The following is a 15,395-nucleotide window of genomic DNA, read 5'->3' as shown; positions in this document are numbered from 1 at the left end:
CTCATGTGAATTCAAGCAGCAGCAACGGTGTGCTTCCTCCTGCCCAATAATATCCAGGAACCTGTGTCTCATCTTTGCTTTCCAAAGCACTTCCTCCTTCAGCCCTGAAAACGCTGCTCTCCTAGAAGGGTGGCACATTCAGGTCACCAACCTGAAGGGTGCTGCTGAAGGGCAGAGCTAACTCGGCTCTTCTGCATTCCAATACAGCAAAACTGAAGAGCTGAGAACATTTTTAAACCAACCAAACACAAAATTCTACATACCTATAAAATGTAGAATGTATGAATGTATGAAATGTTGGGTCTATCTCAGAGTTTATTTCCTTTAATAACAAAAATTTTGTCTAAAGTGTACCTGCATTCATCTGGGCAAGTTGTTGCTGTCAAGCAATATTATCTTGAAGTTACAGCAGAAGACATCCCTCAACATTTGCTGTTACTCAAACCTTACACAGGGATTGTAATAATTTCTGTACTTTGACCCTATTTGACTCCCAGATGACTTTTTGTTCCTGAAGAGCTCACTATAACATTCTGCTGAGTGCTCTGAACAAGTTCCCTCCACTCTGATGTCTGAATAGCAAGTTTGAACATTAACTTTACAGCACCACCTGGTGCTTGTTTTTCAGTAGAGCTGCATTAACTCAGAGAAAACCCCTTTCCTACAGAGCTGGAGAAAGAAGTAGAAAAAAATACTTTCTCCTACATGAAGAGTAATTATTTTCAAACGAAGAGTGAGAGAAGGGGAGGGGGAAACACATAGTGAAGGCCAAACATCTTCCTATCATTATTTTGAAAGTAAAGGAAAAATAAAGAATAACATGAAGGTGTTGTTGCAGGTGAGTGACTATTTTTAATGAAATGTAGTGTTTGCCAAAATGTGGTTTATGAAAGAAATGAGTGGAAAAGTTACTGCAGCTGGAATTAGTGCCCAGTGATGGGCTAGTATTGATGACAAGTATTTATGATTCTCTCCACTCCTTAGACAGAACTTTAATGGTATGCTTAGTTAGACCAAGGTGTAACTCCAAAGGCGGGAGAGACTAACAGGAAAAGAATATTGTCTTAAAAAAAAGCTCCATTTCTGAGCCTCCTTCAGAAACAGTTATTTTACACTATTTCTAAATCAAATGTGTAACTTTGATACCTTTCATGCATTACAAATGTTTCTTAGGTGCTGGTATCCAGTCAACAAGACAAATATTCAGGTATTTTTAATTCTTAATAGATTATTTAATAATCAAGTAGTTTACAGTAAAAAACTGAGAACAGAAATCCAAGCAAAGTTTTCTTACAGAAAGATCTACAAACAGGTTTACAAATATAGTCTTAAAAATCCCTCACAAATGGTGGCAGTTTTCAATTCACTTACAAGTCAAGACATTCATCAAGGTTGGGGTTTCTGCCCTGCTGACTTAAAGCCTTGCTTTGGACTTGGCTAGTTGCAATTTTCTACTTGACATATGTAACAGGAGCCTGCACAGCTTTAGTCCATCTAAAAAGAAAGAGAAGCAATCACTTTCTCATTGTATATTACAGGAAGTTACAAAAATTTCATAAACAGCATCTGTCATCCAGGAAATTTGCTCTTCCTTAAGACATTAAACAGCTAGATCACTATTTTTTTCAGCCTCAAATTACAGCATAGAAAACAGCAATCTCACATGTAAGTAACAACAAATCCACTCCCAAACATTTAATGAGCTTTTATCTGTGTTAATAAGAAAAACAGTAAAAACATATAGCATAAAACATCTACTAAAGAAGAAAAATGTAAAATTAATCTTATTTAAAACAGAAACATCTACAGAGCTTGGTGATAAAAAAAGCTATTGGATGATTCTCCTCTGCATCCAGATGATGGCACTGAAATTCAGGGCTAACAGTGGAACTAATGTACATGTGTCATGTCTTTAAAAATTTTCCAGGTATGCTCAGTATAAATGAGAAATCACATATTACTGACCACACTCTGGCACAGTCATATGAATTTAAGGAATTAGCCATATAGCAACCCCTGCAAGAAAAGAATGCATTTTCTAACTTGTAACCAGTCAGCTCTACAATGCCACTGTCAGCCCTCAGTCCTCCAGCAGATAGTTTGGGTTGACAACCAGATACGGATCATCATCAAAAGTCTCCTCTTCTCTGGATCCTCTCAGTCCTGTCTGGGTCAGTTCGATCAGAATGTGGTCCTGCAACAGACAGAGATTTGTGTCAAAAAAAGGGCAGAGAGGTTCGTTTGTACTCTTTGAAAGGCATTTTTGTATTGCTAGGGCCTCGTATTAAATAACCCTTTTAATTGTGAACTCCCTCTAACAGATTGTTAACAACAGCATTTAGTGGAAATCACTGCTATGTTGTATTCTTTCTGGGAACTTTTCAGCATAGTGCTTTCCAATCTAATGGGTTTGTGTCTTTAAAAGTGAAAAGTAGCTTATTTTGTCATACCTTTTCCTCCAAACTGCCCGCATACCCCTCTGATTTAAGGCTATCCATTGAACAGAAGTGTTAATTGTATTTTTGTATCCTAATGTATAACTAATACTATAGAAATACAGAAAAATACCACACTTCTATAGTCACATAGAATAGCACTTTGAACTTTTACTTATACACATCTCTAATTTATTACAGTGTTTTTTCTGTAATTACTGTAACAGGTGTTAAACAAAGAAGGCATATATACTACATCAGTTAATATAATGGAAGAAGAAAACAGATTTCTCCTTACAGGAATGTATTTTATTAAAAATGAGACATTTTTAATATATAAGTTACAGCCCTGTACAAGTTAAAAACCCTTTTTCACTATCCACACATCTCTATACATACATAATGTGTAAGTCGGTGAATGACCCTCTCTATGATCTTCTTTTTATTTATTAGCTCTTCTTCGGATTCAATTTCAGATTCGATTTCCTTTAGATACCAATTAATAAGTTCACTCCTCTTTAGTGCTGCCTCGTCCTCTTCTGCAGAGAAAATAATTTGCATAAATACAGCAGCAGTAAACTACCACATAAACCACAGGAGAAAAGGATTTACACATTAACATTCACAATGCTGTAGAGAGAAACATGCTTTTTAAGATGTTTAGGAAATGTCAAACTTAAGGGTTTTTTTCTTAAAGCACCGTATTTTGCACAGGAGGGTGTTGTGTCATGGTTTAATTGGAGATAATTAGATTGAGAATGGAAGCTTTCAGTTCTATGCTTTCAAGTGGCTTCCAAATTCCATCAGCCCTCAGCTTCAAGAAAACCAGTTCCAAGGACCCACACACCTTTCCTCTAAGGGCTAAAGAAACACCACTGTCACACAAAGCCAGCAGTCATCCTTCCACATGTACTCAGCATTTGAACAGACACTGTCATCTCCACAACCTTCCAAAAGCTTTGTAGCTTTAGTATCTGCTATGAGACAACTGCTGCATTTCGTTGCAGGAGTAGCCTCATTGCAACTGAAATATTTTAGCTTCTGAAGAACTAATCCAACCATTTGCTTAATGGCTGTGGTTGCCAACATGCATTAAAGCTCCTGCTCCAGTTTTCACTGCTGCAGACTCTTCTAGCTTGGTTACACTATTGTGTGCTACATACAAATCCTCTTCTGGCTTTGCTCTGCTGACATGCTGCTCCTCAGCTTAATGGGTTTTGATAAATGACTATGGTAACAGAGCTAGAAATTCCAAGAAGTCACCAGATGTAGTATTGTCATATGAGCATAGGTCTACACCTGACCTGTGAAATTTGTTGTCTCAACACAAGAGAAAATCCCATGTACAAGAGCAAGAAATGCACTAGCAGTTGCTCCCTGAACTCAGGGTCTGCTTTCTTTGCAATTAAGAAATTCTTACCTTCCTCTGCTTTCCTGAGGTGCAGCACCAGGAGATTAGAAATCCGTCGGTACTCAGAGAAGCCCAGCCTGAGAGAAGCTTTGGGTGCAGCATCCTTGCTCGCATCCTCAGAATGGCCATTGATCCCATTCACAAGACCATTGACCCCAGCTGGAGCTTCTGCCTCACCTGTTTGGACACATGCCCACGTTTAAAGCTGCAACATCTTTTAGCTATTTAATACTCTGAGCCACTGGAAAGCCTTGCATTGACCAGCCAGGTGAGTTGCTGAAAGAGGCTGAAGAAGCAGGAGAGTTAAGAACAGAAGTCCAGATTTCAAGAGCTCATTAGATAAGAAACAGATGAGAAACTGAAGAGAAGCACATGCTCAGTCAAGGTAAGCTGTAAAGACTGGAAGGACTTTCCCCTTTGAAAAATTTCTCTGTAAGGAATTTACCATTGACTCCATCTTGATCCTCTCGATCCTCCATTTGCTGTTCATCATCTTGGTCTAAATTGACATCAGGAGTCTCAACTCTAATGATGGACTTATTTAAAAGCCTGAAAGCTTCCTTCACATGTTTTGGATGAACCTGAGGAAGATTTGAAAAAACATATATTAAATAGGCACAGGAGCTCTTCTAGTTTTTCAACAGCTCCAGAAACTCATCTCTGACTCTGACAAAGGGATTTTCTACGCATCTCACCTGATTAAGCAGTAAAGACTGCAAGCTGAATTATATCCCATCACAAGTACTCCAAGGTCATGCAAGGTTATGGAGGGAAAAGCAGCCTGATTAATCTTTCAGGGTTTAGCAATCATGTGGAGTCAATAAAATTTTTACTAAGCCAAGAACATTTGGGGGAAAGATCAGTGGAGCAAGAAACATGAAAGAAATTAGTCTGAACAGAGACAATATGAAAGAAAGAGAGATGTAATTAATGATACTATCCTCCAGAACTGAAAAGCAAAAGCTGGAAAAATCCTCTGTAGCTGAGCCATAAACTAAAAGCTATCTGTTTTTCATAAGCTGAATTTAATTTAAAAGACCCCAAAGAGTGTCCTTACACAACCAGTGAGCAAAGTTCCATCCCTGCATGTGTCACAAAGCCTCTAATCAACATTTCAAAAGGCCTGCTGGGTTTGAAAGCAGGGACTAGAGGGGCAGTAATCACACGACAGTTAACAGCCAGAACACAATGTGCTTTTCAGCAGTGGCTGATGTGAGCAGGAGCTCAGATCACACATACAGGTCCTCCTGGGGAGGTCCAGATACTTTGATGAACTTTGGCTTTTTTAGATTGTCAATGGAAGAGAGCCAAGAGACTACATGTGAAAGAACAGTAAATAAACTGCCAACAGCCCTGGCTGACAGTAGTAGGTGACTGCCATGATTTGAGGGGTGGGAGGCTGAGAGTGCTGAAACAGCTGTGATACAAAATCATGCAAGATCTCAGTTTGGACCAACTGACCTCAGTTTTAAAAGTCATCCCTTAAAAACAGTGTTTCTGGTAGACAGACTCAGACTGAGTATGACCATGACCCCAAGTTCTCCTCCTCACCCACAGGACTATGTCCAATATCAGTCAAATAGCAAATGCAGAACTGCCACACATTTCCCAAACTTCCATCAAGCCCCTGATACCTCATCACAGCAGTGCATGCGGGCCATGGCCTCAGACAGGCGGATCATGCTCTCCAGCTGCCTCACTGTGATCCTCCAGGATGACTTGGTCACTCCAGAACCATCGCGCTGCCGCAGCCGCTTGTACTGCTCCACTATGAAGTCCTCAGACTCCTTGGATATCTGTGTGGCATCAGAATGACAGGAGTTCCAGTGGTCAGAGTATTATAAAGTATTTTCTTCTTGCATTAGATCCTTTGCTGTATAGGCTACTGCTTTTATCTGAAATATTCTATGCTATACACGTACTCTATGAAAGTATAATGACAATCACATTATGTTGAAATTATGTTGTAATAATGATTACACTTATCAATGATAATGACATTACAGTAAGTACACAGCATTAATTATTTCACAGCAGATCTTTTTATAATTTTTATTTTTCTGTTCCACTGACTTGTTTCCAGGCATAATTTGTGTCTGTCCCTACTAGACTGTTCTGTTTATAGACTTACGAAAAATCCAACACACAGCCCCATCCAAGCTGCTACTTGGATAGACCCAAAAAAAATCTGTAGTTAGACTGGTTTCTCATCTTCTGTAGCTGACTAAACAGCAAAGAAATAGGTACAATACCCTTTCAAAATAAAGACACACAAACTGTTTAAGCAGTAAGTCAATAAAATACAAAATCTCTGCAGCAGCCATGTTGAATAACCCATCCCTGTGAGGTACAAGAAGACCATGAAGTGACCCCTCACTTGTTCTAGACCAAGGTTAAGAACTGCCATGGACTATAACAATTGGCTGGGTTTCTGGAGTTTATGAGGACCAGGCTCCAAAATACAATCTGTTTCTAGGTAATAACTTGAGTTTACATCTCTTTCCTTGAGAAAACACTATCCCAAGTGTCTTGGCATTTGCTGGAGAACAATCTACTGCAGAATGGCTGTTCTTTTGGACTTCCTCAAAACAACTATTCCACAGTTTACTTAAAAAGTAAAATTACCTTTGGTTTAAACTGTCTTGCAAAGAGCAGATACCTTCGGATATCATCCAAGGAATAGACACGGTCAACAGACTCCTCCACTCGGGAATGCAGATCCACGATGCGCCGGGCAATAGCGTAATCTACCACCTGGGATATTGGAGCTCTGTCAGGATCACTTGCACAGCATCAGCCAAAGAGCAAAACAACAGCTCTGTTCTTCCTTCCCATACCCCCTGCTCACTTGGAATCCTCAGGACAGAGCTAGCCTTTCCAGTAGCCAAACTCTCTGCCAGGAGGTCCACGAGAATGCCCTGGGGGTTTTTAATACAAGGAAACACAGCAGAGGAGGGATAAAAGGCAGTTTTAGGATTTATAACCTCTTGGAACTCTCCTGGGTTACGAGTTAGCCAGAGAACAGGCAGAAAGCAGCACTTTCCAGCGTGGGAACTTTCTTCCTTTTCAGCCTGCTCTGTTTCTCTCACCAGTCTCTTCTCAATTAGATAATCACTCTGAGCAGAACAGTGGCTGAACCAACATTAATCTCAGGATCTCATGCGTTCCCAAGGCAAATGCCACATAGACAGGTGGCAGCAGTCTCAGCCTCAGTGACCAGCCATTTGTAAAAATGACTAATGGTGTTAAGTTTGCAGGTCAAACCACTACAGGATGAAGAGACAGTGTCCTTGTATTCAGCAGAGCATGTTCAAATTTGTACTGCCAGCTTTTAGCTGCACAGACAGAGCAGAAAAGCAGGAGCAAGACACTCTCATGAGATTTGCTTCACTCAAAACTGCAGAGGGCCACCAAAATGGTCAGAGGGCAGGAGAACATGATGTATGAGAGACCAGAAGAGCCAGGACTGTTCAGCTTGAAAGGAAAGCAACTGCTTCACTGGCTAGCATAGATGTGATGAAGCCAAATCAGATCTTGGATAAGAGGCAACCCACATGAACTGAACCATGAGAAATTCTGATTAGATATAACCGTTGTTATTTTTTGAACAAATGAGAGTTGTGACACATTGCAGGGGCCTGGAGAGACTGCAGAATCTCCATCCTTGGAGATACTCAAAACTCAACAAGTCAGGTCTTGGCAAACTGTTCTCAATGATCTGTTTGAGTGCACAGTTAGATTAGAGACCTCCAGGATCTTTTCTGACACAAACTATTCTGTAATTCCTTAAAATTACCTCATTACATTCATCTACAAGGATGAAGAAGAGATCAAAGCGGGACATGATGGGAGCTGACAGGTTGATATTTTGTTTCAGTGACTTGGATCTGTCATATCGGCCACCAACTGGGTTTGCTGCAGCCAAAATGGAGGTCCTGGCATTCAGAGTAGCCTGACAGTGGAGAAAAAAAATAAAAATAAATTAAAATAAATTTTAAAAAAACTGTTATCTGTGACCATTTCCTAAACCAACTCATTGCAACCCAAATAGGTCAGCATAATGCCTTTTAGATGGAGTTCAATGAAGGTATTACAACAATCACTCCTCTAAAGCATCCAAACTCCACTAACAAGCCCTTTCTAACCAGGTCTCTGCCCTGAGACACAGTTTGATCAACACTGAAACGCTGCCACACTCTTGCCAATAATAGTGAAACAAGCTCTTAAAACTGCTTTCACAAGATCCTGTTTTTCTACAAACACACACCATTCTGTAACCTTTTTTTGGGTTACTTCAAGGTTAGGCTTTTCCCATTTTCTGTTTCCTATCCACTACTACCTCTTTTTACCTCTCAGTAACATTTCTGACTTTCTTTGGGTGTGTGCCACAAAACCTTTGCAACAAGCAATCCCTGTCCTGCCACAGTGAGGCGGCTGCAGAGGTGACATGAAGATCTGGCAGGTGAAGCTACATCAGTACACATAACAAACACTGAGGTGATGCTACAGACTACAGAGAGGAGTAGTGCAAGCTACCTTCACTCCAGCTTTAGTAATGGATATTGTCTGCTGTTCCATTGCCTCATGAATGGCTACTTGATCCCGCACGTCCATCTTGTCAAATTCATCAATGCAACAAACCCCCTGCAGCGGAAGAATGAAAATAAGTGAGCCAGATTCAATCACTTTTGGAACAAAAAAGCATCACTAAGACCAATTAGGGCTCTCTGTTATTAGTCAAACTTATTCCAAGGATGCAGGAACCTCTCCCCTTCCCAGACTCACGTTATCTGCCAGCATCAGCGCTCCAGCCTCAATGACAAACTCGTGGGACTCTTCATCTTTCACCACAGCTGCCGTCAGACCCGCGGCACTGGAGGCTTTGCCACTGGTGTACACAGCACGAGGACTGAACTCATCCACGTGCCTGTGGAAAAGAGTAATAAAACCTCCAGTATTTTATCTATATTTTTAATTGTGCAATTATGTTTTATTTTTAATATTCAACGTCCTTTGAAAATACTGAAAAATTTGAAAAAATATTTGGAAATTCGTAAGTTGAGTTTGCTTTAGCCCTGTTCAAATACTTCTGCCACACCCACACAATCTCTGGGAAATACTCTCAAATATTTTACTTCCCTTTCCTATGTTTAACGCAGAAAAAGTGCACATTTACAGCTCTAGTCACAACTGGACAATATTTAAATATTGAGTCTTAATCTTACTTTAGAAACTGACTCTTGGCTGTACTTGGATCACCAACAATACAAACATTGATGTCCCCACGCAATGAAGTGCCTTCTGAAGTGGTCTTGGGAACTCCTCCAAAGAGCATCAGCAGGACTCCACGTTTTACTTCATCATTACCTGCCCCAGAAAAGACATTAAACTAAACATCCAAAGAAAACACCACAATTTTCCTATTTAAAAAAACCTTCATCCCACAAGAATTTTAGAGCATTTGGGCACATCCGCTCGGAATTCACCTGTTTGCTAAATATCCACTAAAACCTGTAGGGTTCAGTAGAAGAACACCTGACATCAAACTCAACCCTTTAGATTGGGCTTGCAGGCCTCAATGATTAAACACCACAAATACTCAAAAAATAGATTTTCCTCTTCTAGCACAACCAGTGCTGATGGGGAGAGTTTGTGGTAGCTGGCACAGGGCTTTCAACCTTTCCCAAAAACTACAGAAACAGCAAAAGGAATTAATATTTACACAAGTGCAATCTTCTGTCTCTGAGGCCACAAATGGATTCTTACCATGGATAGTGGGGAAGAGGCTAGTGCACAGATTATGGTAAAGGTTCTTATCTTGGCTCATTTCAAAAACCTTTTCCCATTCTTTCACAGACATTTGGTTTTTAATGCTTTCTGCAGTCTGTTCTTCATCTCGGAGCTCTTTTCCACCAAACTAAACCAAGGAAATAAAACAGTAATAAAAGTTATAATAGAGTCATTAATGAATGTGAGCACTGCAGACAGCAGAAAAACTTGCTCTGAAATCTAGATGGGAGGAACACATTTTGAAAAGCTGCCCTTAGGCTAAGTAACCTCATCACCTTGTACCTTTAAAAACCAATAGCCAATTTCCTTGCAGGCAAAATCAATGGTGCAACTCCAGTTAGTGAGCAAATCCCAAGTGAGTTGCTTGTAGAGAGATTAAAAAAAGAATAAAACCAATATGACTTCCTTTGACTAAAATTGTCTTTGTAAGCATTCTAACTGGAACTTCCAAGGTCTTTTGCTGCTCTGAAATGAGGGCCAGAAACTTCTACTCCCAGAACATACCAGATACTCTTTATGTTATGTGATGGTGATGCTGTTAGCAGAATGATAATTACAGTACCATGCCAAAACCCACATGTAGTCAGTACTACTTGTGCTACAGTAGCATTCCAAGATGTCACTTGATAAACCAGAGGGAACAAAAAGGACCCCTGTTTTTCCCGTGACAAAATGCAGCAATAGGATTTCCTGGAAGAAAAGGAAATGCTGCAAAAATGGATGAAAGCTGAATGGAAATACATGTGCCAGTTAGCTGTTTAGAACAAACTGTAACATTGGCAAATAACCTCACCTGTGAAAAATGCTATGAGCAACAAAAACAAGAAAAGAACCTTGCTATGTAAATTCAATGAGCATATAAAGACAGTCAAACCAACACAGAAAGGTGGCACGCACACAAACTTATAGCTTTACCCATTCCTGCTCCCTAATTTGAGGGAAAATCATACAGAACAGAAATCACGAACAACTTTAAATCCCCTTTCTCTGCAGACTCACCCGTGGATTTGTCGGTGCAACGTAACAAGCCAGAAAGACGAGCTTATAGGAGAGCTCCCGGACCCCGAGGGCGCGCAGCCCCCGGATGCCTTCGCTTTCGTAGCCCTCTGTCCCTGTCACCCGCGAGCTGGTTTCTGCACGCAACCCTGCCAGTGAAACGGGAGTCAGGACAGCAGCTCCCAGCACGAGCGGGAAGGACACCTCATGGAGGTCATGAGTAGCAACAAACCTGGTGTGGAGAGCTGGGACACATCAGGCACGACAATCAGTGAGCCGGTGAAGTCACATTTATCACCTGCCTGGGCAGATTCCACGGCCTCTGCGCGCAGGATCACCTCCACGCTGCGCGGAATGCTGCCGCGCGGCAGCTCGCCCTGCGTCTCCTGGATGCGCACCTGGCAGGGAGAGAAGTTTCAACACTGAGCACATCACCAGGTATGAAACTGCTTCAAAAGCTACACTGCTAATAGATGTGCTAAACAGAATCGGACTGCTGCCATCCACGTCAGTGCCTCTTACAATACAACAAACTGCCAAAAATCCCTTCACTAATCAGCATCTAAGGAGTCCTGGAGCAGCTTAGAGGATGTATGAGGGCCACTGTGACAACTATGAAAAGTAACCTGAAAATTTCAGTTAATGTGGCTGACATAAAATACAATTGTGGGATGTGAAGTGCTGAGGATTTGGAAGAGTAACCGGCAAGAGCAAAACTCTGCAGATACCAATAAGCAGCTCTTTTCATACTTGTATAAAGCAGCTACACATGATGCATTGGCAACATGAGACTAACTATGGCTTGAATATGTGAGGTTTCAGTGGTTTGCTTAGGCAGTAAATGCCACACAGCAAAACTAATAAATTCTCATTCTTAAACATAAGTCTTCCAGAAACAGAAAGAAGCCTTTTGCAAAAAGTGCCTTTTCTTGAGGTCTTTTCTTGACACTGACAGAACAAAAATTAGCCATCTTCAATGTGTAGAAGTACAAACACCTTCCAAATACCATAGGAACATTATTGGTTGTCATCACCCTCCAATATCACCCCTGTACCTTTTGGAAATCAACAAATCTCGATTTGTTTGTGTCCAGCAGGAATCTCCTTCTGTTGGCACAGACTGGGTTTCTGCAGATGTTAGGCAGGGTGTATTTGAATTGCTGCTCCACATCCTTGATCACTGTCTGGCAGTCGAGGCACAGGAAGGTTCCACTGACCAGCTCTGGATGGACGGGGTGGCTACGAACCACCTGCCCACTGATGCGCAGCAGGGAGCCAATTTTTGCTGAAGTCAGTTCTCGAATTCTATTTATAACAGAAATTCATAAGGATTAAATTATTGAGTTGACAATTTTAGGCCCAGGGTACTAAGATACAATACAGTGTGACTCTGACTAAAGAACTGCTGAAACAAACAAAAGAAACAAGCTTACTACAATATATTCTCATTGTATGATTTTATATAAACTGCTAGATTAATACTAAAGGTAAACTAATGCAAAAATTACATCACTGATACTTAAAAGCAATACACGCTAATTTTTTTTTGAACTAAAGAGGTTACACTTGTTTGTGAAATATGATGAATTTAAGTATCTGAAAAGTATATGAAAAACTGTGTCAAAAAATCTCCTGCATAAGATCAGGAAACTTTGTTACAAGTGTACTGGCCAACAGCACACTTCACACTACATAACTAGAACATTTTCAGCATGCTTTGACACATTTTTCCCTGGTAGTAAAACAGCACAAGTTCTGGAATTACTAATAATCTTACTTGTGTCTGGTAGGCAGGTCCTGGAATGCAACATAAAAGTCTTTGTTTGCAGGAACATTTCCGTGGTCTCTAGCAAAAGTCTTTGTTGCTCGACACAGGTATGGATAAACCCTGAAATATGGGGAAAAAACCTTCAAATTTTAGAGAAGCTATCAAATGCCTTCCCTGCTTTAGATTACATAAAGGCTTGTATCAGATTTTCAGGTTCTGGCTTTTAATGCTATGTTGTATAACCCAAAAAAGACTCTAAATATGACTGTGAGATAAATGTGAGATCACTGCATAATAATGTTATTTGCACAATTGCACTGTTGTTTGAGAATAGATTTTTTGAAGTCTCTTTTTATGGCACTTTTATACTTATGTTAAGAAATATAGCTTCAAAATAAGTGACCAACTCAATAAAATACTGTCAGAGCACGAAATTTTACAGTTTATTCTGTATTCTCATACTGACCACCTACTTTACCACAATAAATGCACTTATCTGGTTAACTCATGATTTCCAGAGGGGAATCTACAGAGAAATTTTTTTAGCCAGTAAAAAAATAAGATATTAAAAAATAAGCCTCTTATTTTCCTACATAAAAGCAAGACATTATGGGCCTGAGACTTCAGCAAAGCTCAGCTTTACCTGAAAAAAAAACCCCACTCTACATTTTACCTGTAAAATTCCTCCTGAATAGTGGTAGAGAGCTGCTGATTGAACTGCTCCAAATCCGCAAAGCTGACGATCAATGTGTTCCGCTCTGGCCGGATCAGTTCTTCAGCATCTCGCAAGTACTTGACCTCCCCATCGCTGTTTTGGAACCTGAAAGTGACTCAGGAAAACGTTTCACAGTCACATACCAGGCAGCAATTAAATATTTCTGAATTCAGCAGAAAAGACAGAGAAAAGGATCACTCACATTCAGGCATGCCACAGTCCCTAGCAAAGCCCTTTTCCAACAATGTTTCTTAATCCACCCCCTTGCTATATCTGCCCTATCCAGACTCTAGGACAGACACACCAGGTTTACATTTCATAGAGCAGGAGAGTTGTCCCAGTGCCAGACAAAATTGCTCTGCACCAGCAAACAAGGTTTTGTTTCCTCCGGGTGATGTTAATGGTTTCCTTATTAGATGCGGAAGGGCCCCTCAGGAGGCAATACGCAGGGAGCCAGATGTAATAATGTGTACATTAAACAAGCAGCAGAAAGAGTTTTCAATACAGCTGTGACAAAACTTTGTTAAAAGGGACCAAATGCACCTAAAAAATCATGTAATCATAGAATGGTTTGGTTTAGAAGGAATTTTACGATCATCTCGTTTCAACCCCCTGCCATGTGCAGGGACACCTTCCACTAGACCAGGCTGCCCAAAGCCACATCCAACCTGGCCTTGGTCACTTCCAGGACATCCCAAGTCCTCTGGGCAAAGTTTCCGCGGAAACTCTCCGAGAACCGCTTTGCCTACCAAGAGAACAGCGTGCTGCCTTCCTACAGGTTCCTCCCGGCAGAGCCTGAGACCACAGCAGAGCTTCTCCAGCTGAACGTCAAGGGGAGGGGGCACCAGGCCCTGACAGGATCTTGCCAAATGGCGGCCCCTCCGTGAGGCGCTGCCGGCCCGCCACCCGCTGTCGGCCCTGCCCGCCCGCCGCCAGGCCCGGCCCCCGGCACTCACTCCTCTAGGAAGTCCAAGAACAACTTCTGGCACTTCTCGGCCACTTCATCGCGGATCTGCTGGTGCTGCGGCGCCGCGCCCGCGCCCCCCACCGCCGCTACTGCCAGATCCATCCCGATCGCTGCCGCTGGTCCGCCCGGCCCCACAGCGGTTCGCGCCACGCCGCGCACCACGTGGGCTGCGCGCCCGCCGCGACGGCCAATCAGCGGCCGCTGTGAGGCAGAGCCCCGCCCCCCGCGGTCGTTTTCGCGCCAAAGACGAGGCGCGGGCGGGGCCGGGCTCTGAGGAAGCGCCGGGCAGCAACGCCCCGAGCTGCGCTGCCAGGGACAGCGAGCGGGGCCGGCTGTGGGTTTGTCGGCGAACTGCTCAGTGCTGCGGACGGCTTAGAGCTGTGCCAGAGCTGGACAGTGTTTCCCATTGAGAAACAGAGGCATAGAATGCCAAAGGGTTCTAAGGGACCTTAAAGATCATCTAGTCCCAACCAACCTGCCATGTGAGGGACGCCTCCCACTCGACCATGTAGCTCAGGACCTTATCTCCAACTTGGTACTGAAACTGTCAGGGATGGGGAATCCACAACCTCCCTGAGCAACCCGTTCTCACCATGAAGTGTCTCACCATGCTCACAGCACAGAATTTCTTCCTAATATCTCATTTAAATTCCCGTTTTTCACTTTGTCTCCATTCCCCTTGTCCTGTCACTACAGTTCTTGACAAGGAGTCTTCCCTGTAGCCTCTTCAGATACTGGAAGGTTGCTACGAGGTCTCCACACAACCTTCTCTTCCCTAGGCTCAACAGCCCAAACTTTCTCAGCCTGTTTTCAGGTGAGGTGCTCCACTCCTTTTATCAACTTCATGGCCCTCTTGTAGACTTTCTCCAACAGTTTCATGTCCTTATGCTGGGGATGCCAGAACCCCAGGCATGGAGATGTCAGCCGTGGGCAGCTTCAGCACAACAACTGCAGTAAAACTTCCACACGGCACTGCTTTGCCCAGGAAGAAATCAGCTATGGTAGCTGAAGTTAAAATGTGCTGTGGCCAGGGCACTGCTGAGGAATCCCTGAGCCAGGGAATCCCCACAATGTGTGCAGGAGGCACTTGGGCAGCTGCTCGCTGAGGGGACCCACACCATGGATCATTTCCAGCTTCTGAAGAACTGGCCCAGGTGGAAAGGGTGTAAAGCACGCCAGGTGAGGGTCAGGTTACCGTCTGGACACTTGGCTCCTCATTGGCACTGTTGCAGGACGGTTGAAGGCAACATTTGCCAAGCGGTGCCATGGCTGACAGCCATTCCCGAATGGCAGCTGCTGGCACACAGCGCCTG

At 42.6% G+C, this 15,395-nt stretch overlaps 1 protein-coding gene across 2 annotated transcripts; it reads right to left on the bottom strand.

Annotated features, from left to right (window-relative positions):
- Nucleotides 1-1,210: 1,210 nt before the first annotated feature.
- MCM6 (minichromosome maintenance complex component 6) lies at nt 1,211-14,219 on the bottom strand. 2 transcript variants are annotated; one of them, XM_014249616.2, is made up of 18 exons: nt 14,072-14,219; nt 13,074-13,220; nt 12,410-12,520; nt 11,688-11,937; nt 10,865-11,030; nt 10,636-10,781; nt 9,613-9,763; nt 9,072-9,213; nt 8,632-8,773; nt 8,383-8,490; nt 7,643-7,798; nt 6,472-6,600; nt 5,481-5,642; nt 4,292-4,427; nt 3,856-4,023; nt 2,835-2,974; nt 2,044-2,194; nt 1,211-1,494 (listed from the first exon to the last, which is right to left on the bottom strand). In XM_014249616.2, exons 1-17 carry the CDS (start codon nt 14,182-14,184, stop codon nt 2,081-2,083), a joined length of 2,481 nt encoding a protein of 826 aa, XP_014105091.1. In that variant the 5' UTR covers nt 14,185-14,219; the 3' UTR covers nt 1,211-1,494; nt 2,044-2,080. The 2 variants fall into 2 exon arrangements, with proteins under 2 accessions (XP_014105091.1, XP_005519662.1); XM_005519605.3 differs by having other exon boundaries at nt 1,211-2,194.
- Between the last annotated feature and the right edge of the window lie 1,176 nt (nt 14,220-15,395).

This window comes from Pseudopodoces humilis, chromosome 8 (assembly GCF_049639895.1).
Source record: "Pseudopodoces humilis isolate 2021_Gansu_Grassland_sample_001 chromosome 8, ASM4963989v1, whole genome shotgun sequence".
NCBI classification, from domain to species: domain Eukaryota; kingdom Metazoa; phylum Chordata; class Aves; order Passeriformes; family Paridae; genus Pseudopodoces; species Pseudopodoces humilis.
This window is presented reverse-complemented; position numbering and strand designations above follow the sequence as displayed.